Source organism: Xiphophorus couchianus, chromosome 20 (genome assembly GCF_001444195.1).
Source record: "Xiphophorus couchianus chromosome 20, X_couchianus-1.0, whole genome shotgun sequence".
NCBI classification, from domain to species: domain Eukaryota; kingdom Metazoa; phylum Chordata; class Actinopteri; order Cyprinodontiformes; family Poeciliidae; genus Xiphophorus; species Xiphophorus couchianus.
In genome coordinates this window covers 217,145-233,454 of record NC_040247.1, presented here as the reverse complement: position 1 = coordinate 233,454, position 16,310 = coordinate 217,145, and the positions used below count along the sequence as shown (strand labels likewise).

At 40.0% G+C, this 16,310-nt stretch overlaps 1 protein-coding gene across 2 annotated transcripts; it reads left to right on the top strand.

The window, feature by feature from the left end:
* The first annotated feature begins 221 nt into the window (after positions 1 to 221).
* LOC114135697 (carbohydrate sulfotransferase 11-like) lies at positions 222 to 16,291 on the top strand. Of its 2 annotated transcripts, XR_003593642.1 has the most exons (4): positions 222 to 805; positions 11,308 to 11,381; positions 14,626 to 15,559; positions 15,720 to 16,291. XR_003593642.1 is itself a non-coding variant. In XM_028003201.1 (3 exons), the coding sequence occupies exons 1-3, from the start codon at positions 712 to 714 to the stop codon at positions 15,469 to 15,471; spliced, it is 1,014 nt and encodes a 337-aa protein (XP_027859002.1). In that variant the 5' UTR covers positions 222 to 711; the 3' UTR covers positions 15,472 to 16,291. The 2 variants fall into 2 exon arrangements, 1 of the variants encoding a protein (XP_027859002.1); XM_028003201.1 differs by having other exon boundaries at positions 14,626 to 16,291.
* Positions 16,292 to 16,310: the final 19 nt, after the last annotated feature.

The following is a 16,310-nucleotide window of genomic DNA, read 5'->3' as shown; positions in this document are numbered from 1 at the left end:
TTAACCTCTAAAAATGGAAATGTGTTTTTTTTATTACAACAAAATTGAAACAATTATTTATAAAAAATATAAATTATTATTATTTTAATTATTTATTTATTATTATTTTCAAATGGCCAGGACTCGGAGCAAAAAAAAAAAAAAAATCTCTTTGATTTGGGTAGTTTGTGGACCTTATCCGGTCCCTTTCGTGGAAAGCTTTTACTTTGAAAAAAGTGACCGGAAGTCCACCCACTGAGACAAGAGCTTGACGACTTACTTTAAGAATAACCGCAAACCTCTGGGTTTTGGGCAGAAAGGGGTTAACTGAACGGTAGGAAAGGCCCGCAGGTCACATAAAAGCCCTTTAACGGTACCGGGCAGCCGGTGACCTCCACTCGGACGACGCTGGCAGTAATGAAGCCCGCCCGGCTGGTTTTCCAGCAACGCACAGAAACGCCATAGTAACCGTTAAAAAATACCGGAGAACAGCGGACTCTTCGTTTCGCTACCGCTGCCCCCCACCTTTTTTTCTTCTCCTTTTCTTTTCGTCGCTTTGTCCTCCGGCACGGACATGCAAACATGCGCGAGAAAATAACCAGGGCCGTGAGATGTGAGCGGGCCGGCTCGGTGCTGTTATCGGTAATAAAGTAGGAAGAGGACGGACGCCGGTTGTCGTATGAACCCGGGCAGAAGTCGGTCCAGCTGCTCGGTCGTTTCCACAGACTCAGAATGAGGAAACCCAAAGGGATTCGGATGGTTTCTGCCCTGTGTCTGGGATGTTTCATTGTGGTCATCTTCTACTTTAACAGCAGTCTGAGGCCAGGTGAGCTTTAACACGAATACATAAATAACCCTGCGGTGGGAACAGAAATACTTGTCTGTGTTCCAGTATGTCCGTTTGACATTCATTTTTATCTGGGGTAAAAAGCTCAGTCTGAGCCTGATTCACCAGATCCCAACCAGAGACAAAAGAAGAACACCTTCCACTGAAATCCATTCAGGTGTGGCAAATCCCGTCAGGTTAACTGGAATGATCGATCATTAAATGTGAAGCAATCATTCCTGCAGACATTAAAACACATTAAAATTCAAACTCATTTACATTTAGGTCATGTTTCTATATTTGTATTTTAAAAAATCTTATTTTGTGCTTCACTGCACCCTGTTGTGCACATGTGTATTCTGCACATTGAAGCACTAAGTCCATCCATCCATCCATCCATTTTCTGTTCACCCTTGTCCCTAATGGGGTCGGGAGGGTTGCTGGTGCCTATCTCCAGCTACGTTCCGGGCGAGAGGCGGGGTACACCCTGGACAGGTCGCCAGTCTGTCGCAGGGCAACACAGAGACATACAGGACAAACAACCATACACACACACTCACACCTAGGGAGAATTTTAGAGAAACCAATTGACCTGACAGTCATGTTTTTGGACTGTGGGAGGAAGCCGGAGTACCCGGAGAGAACCCACGCATGCACAGGGAGAACATGCAAACTCCATGCAGAAAGACCCCGGCCGGGAATCGAACCCAGGACCTTGTTGCAAGGCAACAGTGCTACCAACTGCGCCACTGTGCAGCCCTCGAAGCACTAAGTCATTTTCTTAATAATGAAGTCCACTCAGTCTTTCTCAATATTTTGTGTTTCTGTTTCCAGATTTCCTGCAGTATCTAAAAATGGGATTTTATTACAAGAAGTATAATCTAAATCACACACGTATGTGAAGTAGAAGGAATGATGAGATTCACAGTTTTCCTTTTATTATTATTATTATTATTATTATTATTATTATTATTATCATCAATTCTTTGTATAAATAAAAATGTAAAACCATTGGCATATGAATCCAGCCCCCAAATTACTCTGATACTCCTTAATAAAATCCAATGGAACCACTAATCAATCGGAACAGTAAATCCCCTGGAGTGACGCACGGTAGCGGCAGCAGCATGCTGCTGGGATGCTTCAGCATAGTGAAGTGGGGCGGAGTTAATGGGTGGAGCTAAATCCAGGAGTGTCCTGATGCAGGTAGAGGCTGAAAGACTTTAGACACCAATCCTAAAAATACAACCAGAACTCGTATATATATATATATATATATATATATATATATATATATATATATATATATATATACATATATATATATATATATATACCTGCGACAGACTGGCGACCTGTCCAGGGTGACCCCGCCTCTCGCCTGGAACGATAGCTGGACATAGGCACCAGCACCTCCTGACCCCACTAGAGACAAGGGTGTAAGAAAAGTGGATGGATGGATATATGTGTCTTGAAAAAGAGAACTGTAAATCTGAACATGACTCTTTGGAGGGGTACTGGTGTGACCAGCAATTTTTCCATGGGGGCCATGGCCCCTCTGGTCTCCCCTTGGGGGCGCCACTGGACAAATAGTGAAATAGTCCAATGGAGTGTAAATTCTTCTTGCAACGCAGCATTTCCCTGCCTGTGTTTACGTTATTGATGATCACCGTGGTTACTCTCTGTTCCTCCTCATCCTCATCCACACAGACTGTGGAATAACAGAGGAATATCTGGTCCCTGCTGTGATGTCACAGAGCGGAGTTATGTGTTGTAATAATTACAGAGGTTTCTTTTTTGGACTGTTTTGTAGTGTTTCCTGAATATGTTTTATCTTAGTGTTTTTTAACCAATCAGATGAGCTGCTTCATAGCGCGGGGCATCCTGGTTAGGATTATTTTTGCCTCCAACATTCAACATCCCAGAGTTCAGTAGTTCATCAGTTTTATAATCTGGACTGAGCAGCAACTGGTTTGAGCAGAACGTCCACCAGTTAGCATCAACAGCTGCTGTGATAGGCCCTCAACATTATAGTTACCGTAACTAAAATAAACAAAATAATAACGACTGAAATTGAGAGAACATTCCCGTTCATTTAAATAAATATTTAAAAAATGGTAATTATTGGTGAAAAGGTATGACTAAATGTGGAACTACTGTATATTGTGTGTTTATAAAGCCATCTAAAACTTACTGCTATTATAAATATAATATTCTTCATTTTTGTGTTTACACATTTATCAACTTTTCAAACCGATTATTTTATTTGTTTATTTTTTTCCCTCCCACAACAGCAGTTTACGTCAGCTGTCTGCAAATTACTGCACTCCATCCTCATCCTGGTCTGCAAAACAATAACAGAAAAAGTTTGGAGAAAGCAGCAGTGGTGCAAAACTCAAAAAAATATTTTTTATATTATATCTTCTGTTGACTATTTATTTTCCCAATTATGTATAAATATTCACAATACTTGAACCTTTTTGAATTCTGCACCTACAAATTGACCAAATTATGAAAAACAAAACTATTAACATAGCTAGTAAAACCTGAACTAAAGTTAAACAGTGTTAATAGCAAACCCTCTCTAAAAACTAATTTAAACAAACTGAATTAAACAAACAAAAAAATCACAATGAAATAAACTAAACTCTAATGAAAAACCCCAAACTGTTCTAATTGGACATTACTATTAGTTATCTAATAATAATGAAGTAACACATTGTCAAAGATCAATAAACTTTCAATTCTAATGAACATTTAAAACTGAAACTGGAAGACATTTTAAATATCCAAAGAAATAAACAAGCAGCATAAACAACAAATAAATGATGAAGTTTCTGTAAACAAAATTGTCCTTCAGACAAAAACACCAGACTGAAGCCTGGAGAGAAAAGGGAAAAAATCACACTAATGGAAATTATTGAGCTTGTTTTAATTTTTCATAAGATTAATTGATTTATTGCGACAGGCGTAAATATCAGCCAAATTGTACTTCAGGAGACCGTTACCAACATGTGAAAGTTGTGCTGCTGTTGGCCGATATTCCGGTTGGAGTCTTTGTGTGTTTTAAAAAAAAAAAAAAAAAGCGATGAATTGCATTCAGTTTTTAACACGTTAAAATCCATGTAAATAATGAATCGTGTTGTCGGTGAAGGGATGAATAAGTAAAGTGGAGTTTTCTGCTGACTGTCCCTCCTCACCTGCTGCTCTCCTGCCTCGTGTCTCGGATCCGTTCTGGAGCGTCTGCATGACTGAAGCCGTGTGCAGAACGGTGGAAGACTCTCTGGTATTTCTGCTTTCATGCACTTCAAATGCACTTGGAAAGCAGCATGTTTTTGACAGATTAATACTGCCTGCTGGCTTTCAGTCTGAATAAATTGATTTCAGAAATAAGCATGAGCAATTCATCCATATTTGGAACAGCTGAACAGTTCTTTTCTGCTCCATGTGGACTAAAGGTCAGGCTGTTTGTCTAAACTCTACATGGAGCAGCAAGATGCTCAGTAAACAGAGGAATGCTCGGGTTGCACTTGTTATAGGATTGTAGTTTTTTATGAACCTTGGCACTCTGAACCCACAGCACTAAGCCACGGACTCAGTGCGGCTTTACAGTGCATGTACTGCAGATGTGAGCATTGGTCCACTTTAGTCCAAGAGAAAAGTGGAAATGTTCCAAGAAACATCCTGCTAATTCGATTCACAAATGCTTTATTTATGTCAAAGAGAAATGAAATGTTGTCATAACTCATATGGTGTGTAAGCGGTCTGTGTGGAGGCTGATGCTGTAGGCAGGAAGTGTCTCCAGTAGCAGTCAGTTTTGCAGTGAATCTGAAGAGGCCTCTGACTGAAGACAGGTGCTGTATTAGTCTCACAAGCCTGTTGCAAAGAGCAGGAAATCTTTAATTGAGAGAGAAATTAAAATGAGCTCAAAAATTTCCATTTGGATGATTCATATTTTTTGGAGGAGGATTTTTTGTCAGACTTCATAATCCTGTTTATCTATTTATTTCGGTTGCATCTGGTTTCTGTTTTATGTATTGTATTTGGTTTCTGTGTTTTTCTTAGAATATTTAGAATATATTCCAGTTCCAGTGTTGAGAGTTTGTACAAAATGAGTTTATCAAACTTGTACTATTATGCCATTTTAAATATTACTTAAAAATGTCTCAAAGCAACCATTCTCAACTGATAAATCAATAACAATGTGTTGCAGTAAATATGTGATCGAAATCAATAGATAAGTCCAATAACTGTTCAATAATTTCACTGAACTCTGATCCGGAGCTGCACAGCATTCTGGGGGATGTAGGCAGAAGAAACCTGTCACAGTTGGCTAAACAAGGTCGATGGCATCAACTAGCTCACTCTTCAGTTACCTAGCAACAACCTCTTGAGTAGCTTGCGCAGCAGCAGTTTCAGGTTTCTCCACCACGTCTCATAACTGCTTAAAAATTAACAAAAACATCGTGGAGAGAAACCTGGATAAACAGGAAATGACACGTCACCAGTTGGACAATAATTCAGATATTTAAATAAAAGCTAATCAATGTCACGATACATTTTCAGCCACATGGTCCAGTGATATTACCAGAGATTAAAAGCCTAAACATGCAATTCCCCAACTCCAACTCCAAAAAGAAGAAACGATCAGAGACCTTCTGCTCCAGCAGGCTGCCTCCATTTGGTTTATTTCTAGACAGATATTCTGTTAAGGCTTTACTGGCTTTAACAGGTGACCTGATGGAAACCAACAGCCAGACAGCCTCGCTGACAGCAGCTCTTCTGTGTAGATGCTGTTACTGAATCCATAAGGTCAGTCTCAGTGAGGAGTTTTACAGTTATTTTCACTTGGGCACAAAAACGTTTCGGTGTGAACCAGGCTTTTTCTAGTTGCAGAATCCTCAACGCTTCAACATTTGCCTTTCACTTTATTACTGCAATTGTTCTCAGAACGTAAAGATCCGTTTTGCTTTCTCTCACACAGTGTGGCATCTCCTCTGCTCTTTATATAAATAATCCATAACCAGTCCAGGCATTGTTTAGAATGATGTTTTTATGTTAAAGATAAATATGAACCAGTTTACGTTTTATTGGCAGCTCAAAGCTTTAGAGGGCTTCCTGTGGCTGCATGCACCTGTCTTGAATTATGTTATATTTCTCTCCACTGCCAGAGTTTTCCTCTTACATGATCCTGGAAGCAGGACTGATGTTTATGTCAGTGGTAACACTGCAGATCCAGATGTGGAGTGACGCCTCTCATGTAATTTGTCCTAGAGGTTTAATTAGCAGCAGATGGAGGCTGCAGCTGGAGGTGTAGAGGAGGACTGCTCTCCCTCCTCAGCCTGTCTGATGACGGCTGTGAGGTTATTATACAAGCAGTCCTCTGGTTCCTCTGAATCTGATCAGGATCATCTGTTTTGAAAGCTGTTGTTGTCAAATGATTTGCAGGTTTGCCCTGTAGCAGATGAAACTACTCATGGCGTTTATTCAGAACCCATCAAAACGAGCTGCACGGATTACATTTTCCTTCAGCTAACCGCTCTCCACATGGGAACACGGCCCACCTGGACCTGTTAGAGATGACAGTTTGTTTCGGAGCACACTATACCTGACAGACTCTTATTTGCGTGATGATGCAATGGTTTGGTCGACGGTCTAATCAGGAGAGGAGTAAAGAAGAATAATAAAGTTGGTTTCTCAGCAGTATTTGTGACCCTGCCGTCCCCAAGAGATGGAGTTATGCAACTGAGGAAAACAAGAAAAATCCTCCCACACTTTGTTTTCTTTCAAACAAATAATTTTTCTCTGCTTACGTTGGGGCTCAACGGTTTTGTCATCTGCTGTGTGTTTGGCACGACGATCACCAACGTCCAGGCTGCGCACAGATGTCTGCAAAAATATAACAAAAACAGATGCAAAATTGACATCACGCACGCTGTTGCAAATATATATTTGCCCGTTTGTAAAACAAACAAAAAAACCTACTTACGAGGTTCTAGAGAAGTCTGAAGTGTATGGACGCACTAATTAAATCATGTTTTTGTTGGTTGGGGAAAAGTTCCACGTTTAGACGAGACACCTCGACAACCACAGCAGTGTAGCTCTTATGCCAGGCCACTGTATGGCGCTGTGATCTTGGCATGTCAATGTATGCGTTTTTGGCCCTTGGCTTTTACTTTCCCTTTTTAATGTAATTATATTTTAAATATCTTTAAGAATAAAATTGGACCAAAGTCTGATTCCCTGTTTTTCTGCACAAACCTGATGACTGAAGCTGATTCTGCTTCCTAGAGTTAACTCCTTCTGACACAGCCTCCATGTTTTATTCTGAAAAGTTCCCTTCAGAAATGCTTTTCTTTATTAATCAATCAATCAATCAATCAATCACATTTTATTTGTATAGCACATTTCAGCAGCAAGGCATTTCAAAGTGCTTTACAGCATAACAAACACAAAAACACAAAGTCATGTAACATAGAATGAACAATCAAAACATGACATTAAGTCAATGCCATCGTTAAATTTGTAATTGATTACGTATCAAATACAACTATAAACAGGTGGGTTTTTAGTCGAGTCAGTGTTTCAGCTGTTTTACAGTTTTCTGGACGTTTGTTCCAGATTTATGGTGCAGAGCAGCTGAATGCTGCTTCTCCTTGATTGGTTCTGGGGATGCAGAGCAGACCCAGAACCAGAAGACCTATTACCTCTTACAATTCACACTGTGTGGCTCAAAGTAGCACTTCTGGATTTAAAAGCGTATTTGACATTATTTTGACTTCTTCCCGTTTTTCCGCTGGAGCTCCTGGCCCCCAAAACGCCACCGCCGGCTTTAAGTGCAGCTAGCACTTCGCTAGCTTACAGCTTACTGCTTACAGCTATATCATAGCTGTGTCCGAATTCAGGGTCTGCTAATGTGCATCAAGCTTCAGTATAACCAAAAGTCTTTATTAGCCAGCTCTGTCATCACAAAATTCAAAAAAGACTTCCCTTTTTACTTCAAAATAAGAGCCTCTAACATGGACGCAACATGGTGTTGATGTATTTCTTATCAGTCTCCTAATGAAGGCTTCATTAATTCACCATTTGTCATGTGTTCATAGTATTTAGAGTTAGTGAGAAAGACTTGACTGGTGATTTTTACTGTTGAGTTTTTGTCCAGTACTGGTCTGGCTCCACACTTACATCATTTCTACGCTTTTTGACAGGAGACAAGAAAGATTTGCTCTCATTTTTCACATAAAAGGATGAGGCTTTTACTTTTCTTTTTTACAGCATTTCTAGCAAAGTGACTCCTTGGCATTAGAGGCTGAAGGGGGATGAGAGGGTTGCGGAGGCTGTTTCCCCAGTGGGATTCAAACAGAGCTCCGTTCATAGCCAAGACAGGACGAACATACATGGGCCTTCCTGCGTTTTGCATTTCCTGCGCTGTGGTTGTGTGACTAGCGGAGCAGCAGGGTTTTCACACTAGACCAGGTGAAACCGGAACGTTTCAAATGGAAAAGTTCCAAAGCAGGATCGATCAGCGTCTTTAGCCGAGCTTTAGTGAACAATTCAGTTCTCTCCCTCTCTCTTTTTTTTTAGATGAATATATATATTTTTAAACATTTCCACAATTCCATATTGCAGTGATTTGCTCCTGTAGAATAATTAGCTAACTTAATGTACTGATATTTTCGCCAGAGAGCCACTCAGATTTCCCTTGATGCTGCATTAGCAGGGAGATGATGTCACACAATGTGTGCTTTAAATGTGTGTCATCTCAGCTTGTTGCTGAGGCTCACTGTCTGCCAGGTGTTAGTCATTTCCTAAACCCAGGCAGACGTTACCTTTGCTCACTGGCCTTTAAACGGAGGAGGAGAAAAACGTGACTTTGGATGTTTTTATGCGTGAAATGTGGTCCTGAGTCAGCAGATAAATCTTCTCTCTCTTCTCTGCTGATGTGATTCTTCTTGAGGAAAAACAAAAAATCTAAAGCTTAGCTAGGTGGAAAATAAGCGTTATCCTTGTGTTTGAGTTATAAGCCGATGTAGAGTTGTTTCTGACATAGCAATAGCCTGGGAGTAATATCGAGTCACTTTATAGTATTTCCACATTCCTTCCTCAGAAACTGCAGCTATCTGGACGATCTGTTCCAGAAGCAAAATCAGTACCATCAGCTAATTTATGCTAGTGCTAACAGAAATGCTTCCAGGAAGGATATTTTTATTTTATTTTTTTTTGTATGTCATTGTAATGGTAAAAAGTAGTGAATGATTTAAAAAGAATAACAAGAAATAAAAACAGAAACGGTTTAACCGCAAGTAAATGTATAAGTATATACTGTAAGTAAGTATATAGAGTAGCTGGTGTACAATAATCAAACATGAGGAAAGATTATTTATAAAAACATCAACACCTTCCAGCCTCACTGCACAGAGTTAAAGCTCCATGGATTTTAACACAGGATTAAACTATACTAAATGTTGTGACTTTTCTGAGAATGGGCATTAGGAAAATGTAAAGTTTAAAGCACTGAAGGTTTTTTGCTGTTGTTGCGTCCAGATGTGGGTCAGTGTAAAATCCTCTCCATGTTCTAATCTAAAATGTTTTCATTAGCTTTTATGATCAGCATTACAGAAATAAAGACTTGAAATGATCTGAGTTTCATTTAGTGAACCGAGTTGCTGAGATACATGAACTTTTTAATAAAATTCTGACTTATTGAGTAGGACTGCATGTAGATCATGTGAAGAGACAGACATTCATAAAATTCTTATACTGTATATGTAGACTACATCAGCCTTTTAGATTTTTTTTGACACATTACATTTTAAAATTTAAAATGCTATGTCTGCCCTTCATACTCCCAGTACAGTAGGACATTACATTTTTACAGTGTTCTCCTCCAGTGTGTGTGCTGTGTGTGTGGCGCCCCGGGCTCTCCAGACCACACCCAGTGAGCAACATGTGAAACGGCTGCAGCCAGTCCTCTGGGAGAGCCATGAACTGCCAGCTCTGCTGCTTCATCTTTTTCTAAAATGATATTCATTTATAATAATCCACTCGTAAGTGGAGCAGTCTCTGGTCTGTTTCCAGATGTTAATATAACATGCAGAGGAAAATCATTTTATGCTGCTGTTTATGGACCACATGTGTTTATAACTCCTATTACTGAGTAGATATTAATGAGAAATAAAATGTTGAATTGAATATTAGGTCAGTGTTAAGGAGCCACATTTTAAATGAACTCAGAACTTAGATTTAAAAAAGCTTGAATAAAGGTTCATTTTTATGTACTGTAAGTGGATACATTTATAATATTTAGAGTAAAATGTTTAAGGGTTGATTCTAGTGAAATGAATAATTGAAAATAATAAAAAAAAACTTTTAAAAAGTGAATGTATGTTTGGTTGTTTTTGATCCAAAATAGAGAAATCCTTCTTTAAACTTTCTCGCTTTTTACATTGTTGGCATGTTAGCATGTTAGCTGTAGCTTACAGTTCTGGTAAAAATACAATAACACAACAGTAAATGACAGACCCAAGGCCCATATCACCAATCCATGCTTCATATTTCCCTTTTTAATTCATCCATCATATTTGTGAAATTGAATGTGAAACGGGGTTAGCCACTAAAGCAGTGCACAGTATTTTTGGAAGATGGGAATGATTTAAAAAAGGATCTTAAAGTTAAGGGTGCACTGATTGAATTTTTCTGACTTTATAGGTCTGACCTGCTGATTCTGATTTTTTTTTTTTTTTTTCTTATTTTGTCTGAAAAGTCACTAAATATGGCAACAAAGTCACTAGGTTGGCAACACTGGGCTGACTATTGCTACTTACACACTAAGATGTGACCTAAGATGGGCTTTACATGGAAGTATCTGTCACCTGCAGCTCACACCGAATGAAGTAACTAGGCCGGTTTGTTGGTGTCTGTTGCTTAAAATGAGAGGATTTTGTAGAACAGATTTCTCTTGTTGCCCTTCAAGAATTTTGCCGTTATTCCCAGAACCTCCGGGCTTTGAAAGTCTTACAAAGTCATTCTTAATGCAGGTCTTTTTACGTTTTCGGGGATGTTCTGTGGTTACTGCTAGCTGTTTGGGCAGTTAGATGTTACAGATTGTTGCACTAATCCAGCAAAGCAAATATATGTTTCACAAAGTGTGAAGTGACTGTTCATCAGTGTAGCGTCTGTCCTCTGATAACACAGATTCACCGCATTTGCTTGAAGTGTGGTTGTGTGAAATGGTGTGTGTGTCTGAGCCTGTGAGGCAAAACGATGCCGACCTGAAGGCTCCGACTGACCCTGTTAGGTTAGCTTTACACTCAGCCGGCCGCTTTATTCATTCTTAACCTTCAGACTTTTTATCCTCATTGTTTGTTGACATGTTGTGATGCTATAGCATTATTGTCTGCGATTCCCATCCCTTTAAATATGCCAACGTCTAGTAATGTCTAGTGTGTGCGAGTGTGTGTTTTGTGACATGAACATTGTCACTGATGTGTTTTGTTCTTCAGAACATTTGTCGGAGCGGAGCAGTGGGCAGAAAACCCGGAGGAGCCCCCTGCAGAGCCTCTATGAGGGGGAACAGGTCAGTGGTGTGGGAACACGTTCCCTTCTTTCAGAAACCTGAATGCTGTTTTGTTTTTGTTTGCTTCTTTATTTTGGGGCAGCGTTAAAAACCCCTTTGATTTTTGTGTCTTGTAGTCAAATTGCACTGCTTCAGACGTTTTGTGCCTTAAGATGCGACTTTGCAGATCAACGGCATTTTGTTATATTTGTTTTAGAAAGAAGAACCACTTCCTTCTCTTGCACTTATTGTTAAAACATTTTACAACTACATACAGTAAGTCGCAGAATATAATAAGTTATTCTCTTAATGTATATTTTTCATTTATTGATCTAGTTAACACCTCTCAGTTTATTATTGTTCAGAATGTGCTCAGAAATAGTTTTTTGAGCGCATAAACCTTCTCTTTCAATTTGAAAGTTATCAATATTTTTCCATTTTTAAAAGCAGAAAGCATCACCAGACGATGAGACCTTTAGATATTCTATTTTATCACCTGCTTTTTATCCTTTGCTGCCTTCGTTGTCAGTTGTGTTTCATTTCCGTCTGGTTGTGTTGGTTGTACGCTGAGATCTCAAACCCATCCACTGTTTCAGATTTGAAATGCTTTGTGTAAAAACACAGCAGCTGTTCCCAGTTAAGTCTTTCTGTGTGAACGAAGGTTTAATTTTCATAAAACAAACAAGCTCCAGCAGGTTCCCCTTAAATTTAACTGCTAGTAATATTTTCTTCATTTTCTTTCCTCCTGAGGTCTTAACTCCTGATAGAAAAACTTGCTAATCTCTCAGGATGGAAATTATGAGGTAAACTATTGGCCAGACACACTAATATTTGAGTTTGTCCCAACTTAACCGTGTGCAGCTCTTAAAACTTAGAGATTTGGGCAAAATTAGCTATAAATATTGTAGAGTAAATACTTAAAGTGGGGAAAGTTGGTGTTTCACTAACCACCAATTTTTCAAGTTTCCCCTTCTGAAGAACGGAGAGATCTTGGCCTCAGAATCTGAGCTCGTAGTGACGGACATTTTAAGAAATTTCTTAGAACTTATTGCATTTTACATATTTTCCTTGAATTTTAAATCAGTAAGATAAAAGTTAAAGAGATGGGCAGATCGATCCGATATATCGATACCATATCGGTATTGGTATCTTGAAATTTCATCTTATTTTAGTATTGTAGTTTCTCAATTCTACCCAAAAACAGATTTTTGTTTTGCTCTCAAATTATATTTTTTGCACTTCAAGAAAAATATGCACATGAATTTGCTTCATTTTTTATTATTATTTCTGTTTATCTTGTATTTTGTAGACGTCTATAAACTTTGTCCAAATTCTGTTCTAGATTTTAATAAAATATTTCTAAGAAAAAAAAAAAGCACAAAATCACTTAGAGGTCAGCAATATGACGATATAAAAACCTACATAATTAAAGGTTTTGATATTGGTATCAGTATTGATGCTATTGGCCTACATTTACTTGGTATTGGATAGACAACAAAAGATTTAGTATTGCTCTCCTATCTAGTGCAGGGCATTCTGGGTAAAATACAACCAAAACCAACATGCGCGTCCAGTGCTAGCAGAAGGAACGACTCGAGTTTTTTTACCAAAGACAAAAGAGAAATCCTACAACCGCTAAAATCTGACGCCACTCCATTTTTGTTTACATACAGAAGAAGGAAGATTCCAAAAATGGAGCAATAAAGTCAGAATAAGAGGAATGATTAAGACATTTTATGGTCAGCAATGATGTCGTGGCCGGACTCACCATGTGATTGTTTTCAGCACATGAACATTTCCTGTAAGCTTCATAGTGTAGCTGGCCCATTGTTATTTAAAATGTCTTCCAGTTTCAGTTTATTAAAATTTTAAATGTATTGACCTTTGAGAGGGTGTTCTTGCATTATGATGTCATTACCATTATATTACTTGAAAATGGTCTCAAAAACATGTTTGTCTTGAACAGTCCTAGTTGCTATTAATGTCCCCTCATTGTCCACATGGACAGACTTAAAGGTGAGGTCTAGGTTTACGTGAGAGTACAGGCCAGGTTCTGCTGCTCAGAGCGTAGCCCCTCAGTGTTTCCTGGATGTTCCAGTGTCTGTCGGCAGACACAGAGAGCCAGTCATCGGATCGGGCACAGAGTCAGACTCTGAGCTCTGGGGCTGTGGCCACTGCAGTGCCAAGCCAGCCTGAGTAAATAAAAAGAGTAAATAAGACATTTGTGCCAGTAGGAGAACAGGATGAACTAGATGACCCCTGGTTTTACCAGGTAGCTGCACGTTCCAGCGGCGGTGAGACCACCCTCTGTGGAGTCAGAGCTTCACTCACCATGGAGAAGTGAAGTCCTCATGACATGCAGAGTATGTCATGAGGACAGAGTATGAGGACTCTGTCATGTATGGATGTATACATCCATCAAATGCATACAGTCTTGCATCTATATGCATCCATACAGATGCAAGACTGTATGTCCTGCATCTGATTTCATGAGGAGTGTGTCCTCCATTACAATACACTGCAAAAGAGGTTTTTACCCATCCACTATAATCTTCAATATACAGTGCATCCAGAAAGTATTCACAGCACTTTACTTTTTCCACATTTTGTTACACTTTTTCCAAATAGTCTTAATTAATAATTCTCCTCAGAATTGTCCACCTGAGGGACAAGGCCAAAGTCCAGACTTGAACCTGCCTAAGGTTTCTAGGGACGGGTGTTATGAATTAGCTGTGGCTCTGAACATTGTGATGCAGGCATCAGATTGTTTTGAGCCATGTTTCTAGTTTCTATAAACTGTAAAAAAAGAGGTAAATAAAAAAAGAAAGTGGAGCTAAGTTGGTGACATCATATTGAAAAAGACTTGAGGCTGGAATTGCTGCCGAAGGAGGGATCAACAAAGTATTTATCAAAGGCTGTGAATATTGATGTAAATGTGATTTCTTGATTTTAAATTTGCAAAATTCTCAAAACCCTTTTCCACATTGTCATAATGGGAGATACAGACTGTATGTGTGTAAATTGTTGAGGAAAGAGATTAATTTAGTGGAATCTTTAATAAGTTTTTCAAGACGCGTTGTGTATTGGGAGTGCAACACCAAGTCGTGCATATAACCATCTGATATGTGTGATATGCATTTATCAAAAGTCAAATGTCATGAATGTATTTACAAGGTGTGCTACTTTTCTGTCCAAAAACATTTCTGAAACTATCCCAACCTGAACCAAACTAAACTATCTGCTCTTGGTTTTCTTTCCCTAACAGGTGGAGTCTGCTGTGGCGGCCGTCCATCAGAGTCGCCGGGAGCTGCTGGAGGAGGCCTGTCACTCCTACACCCGCAAACGCAGAGTCCTCGTCCCTGAAGACCTGAAGCACATTATTGTGGACGACCAGCACGGCCTACTGTACTGCTACGTGCCCAAAGTAGCCTGCACCAACTGGAAGAGGGTGCTCATGGTTCTGACGGGAGTCTCCGGTGACCACAAAGACCCGCTAGCCATCCCTGCCAATGAGGCCCACGTCCCGGGAAACCTCCGGACTCTGTCCGAGTACTCCACCCCCCAGATCAACCAGCGCCTGCGCTCCTACTTGAAGTTCATTTTTGTGCGTGAGCCATTCGAGCGGCTGGTCTCTGCGTACCGTAACAAATTCACGCGAAGCTACAATACGGCTTTCCACAAACGATACGGCACAAAGATTGTCCGCCGGCACAGGCCAGACCCTCGGCCAGAAGCCCTGGAGAAAGGGGACGATGTCTCCTTTGAGGAGTTTGTGTATTACCTCGTGGACCCCGCGACCCAGCGGGAAGAGCCCTTCAACGAACACTGGGAGCGGGTGCACTCGCTGTGCCACCCCTGCCTCATCCACTACGACATAGTGGGGAAGTACGAGACGCTGGAGCAGGACTCCCGCTACGTGCTGCAGCTAGCCAGGGCGGACCAGAAGGTCCGCTTTCCCGCCTCGTCCAAAAGCACCAGGACTACCGGAGATATGGCAGCCGACTTCTTCCAGAACATCAGCCCCTTCTACCAGAAAAAGCTCTACAATCTGTATCGCATGGACTTCCTGCTCTTCAACTACTCCGTGCCAGCCTACCTCAAGTTCAGATGAGGCCGGGGCGTCTTTCAGACACAAACTTCTGGATCTGCTTCTCTTTCTGCTTCTAATGGAAAAACATGACATTTTCATATCTGAGCAGGTGAGAAAAACAAACGTTGGCGAGGACATCCCATGAGGAGATGGGAGTTTCTGACTCACGAGGCAAATGAGATTTTATGGAAGACGTGGAGTTAACAGTTAGTCACTGGCTCTGAATGTGTGAAATGCTGTTCAAGTTTTGGTTTTCTGCTGTTTCAAAGGTGAATTTGCACAACAGGTGATCTCTCCGGAGCAGTGGTGTCCACACACGTTTTGCCATGTGGGCCAAAATTGTAAAGCAGAAAGTATCCATTTGCCACACAAACTTATTTTTTTTAACAAAATGCTAGATCAAATTTCATTGTTCTGTTTTAGGTTTTTTGCTCAACAATGAACTATAGATGGAATGTAACTGGTCTTAAAATGGATCTCTAATTTATGTGAGTCTAAATTATACTCACTTTTGCCACCCATTTGTTTGCAAACGTTTCCAGTGTTTGGACAGCGCTGCTCTAGAGGCTGCAGGAGGAGAATGAATCGTATCCAGATCGTGTGTGGACAGCGAATGTCTCCAGACATGTGCCTTGGATCCTGGGCCTTCACTTTGTCCCTTGGCAACAAAGACAGCTTTTCTAACTGTGACTATTGTTCTGGGTTTTTTTTTACTGTAGGAAAAGATTCTTTTGTGTAACTATTATTTTAATTTATTATTTCTAGCTCTTAAAAAAAAAAGCCAAACCAAACTAGATACATGTTCTTCCATGTCTTTCAAATAAATGCATTTTCACCAAAATGGTCCCATGTGTTTTATT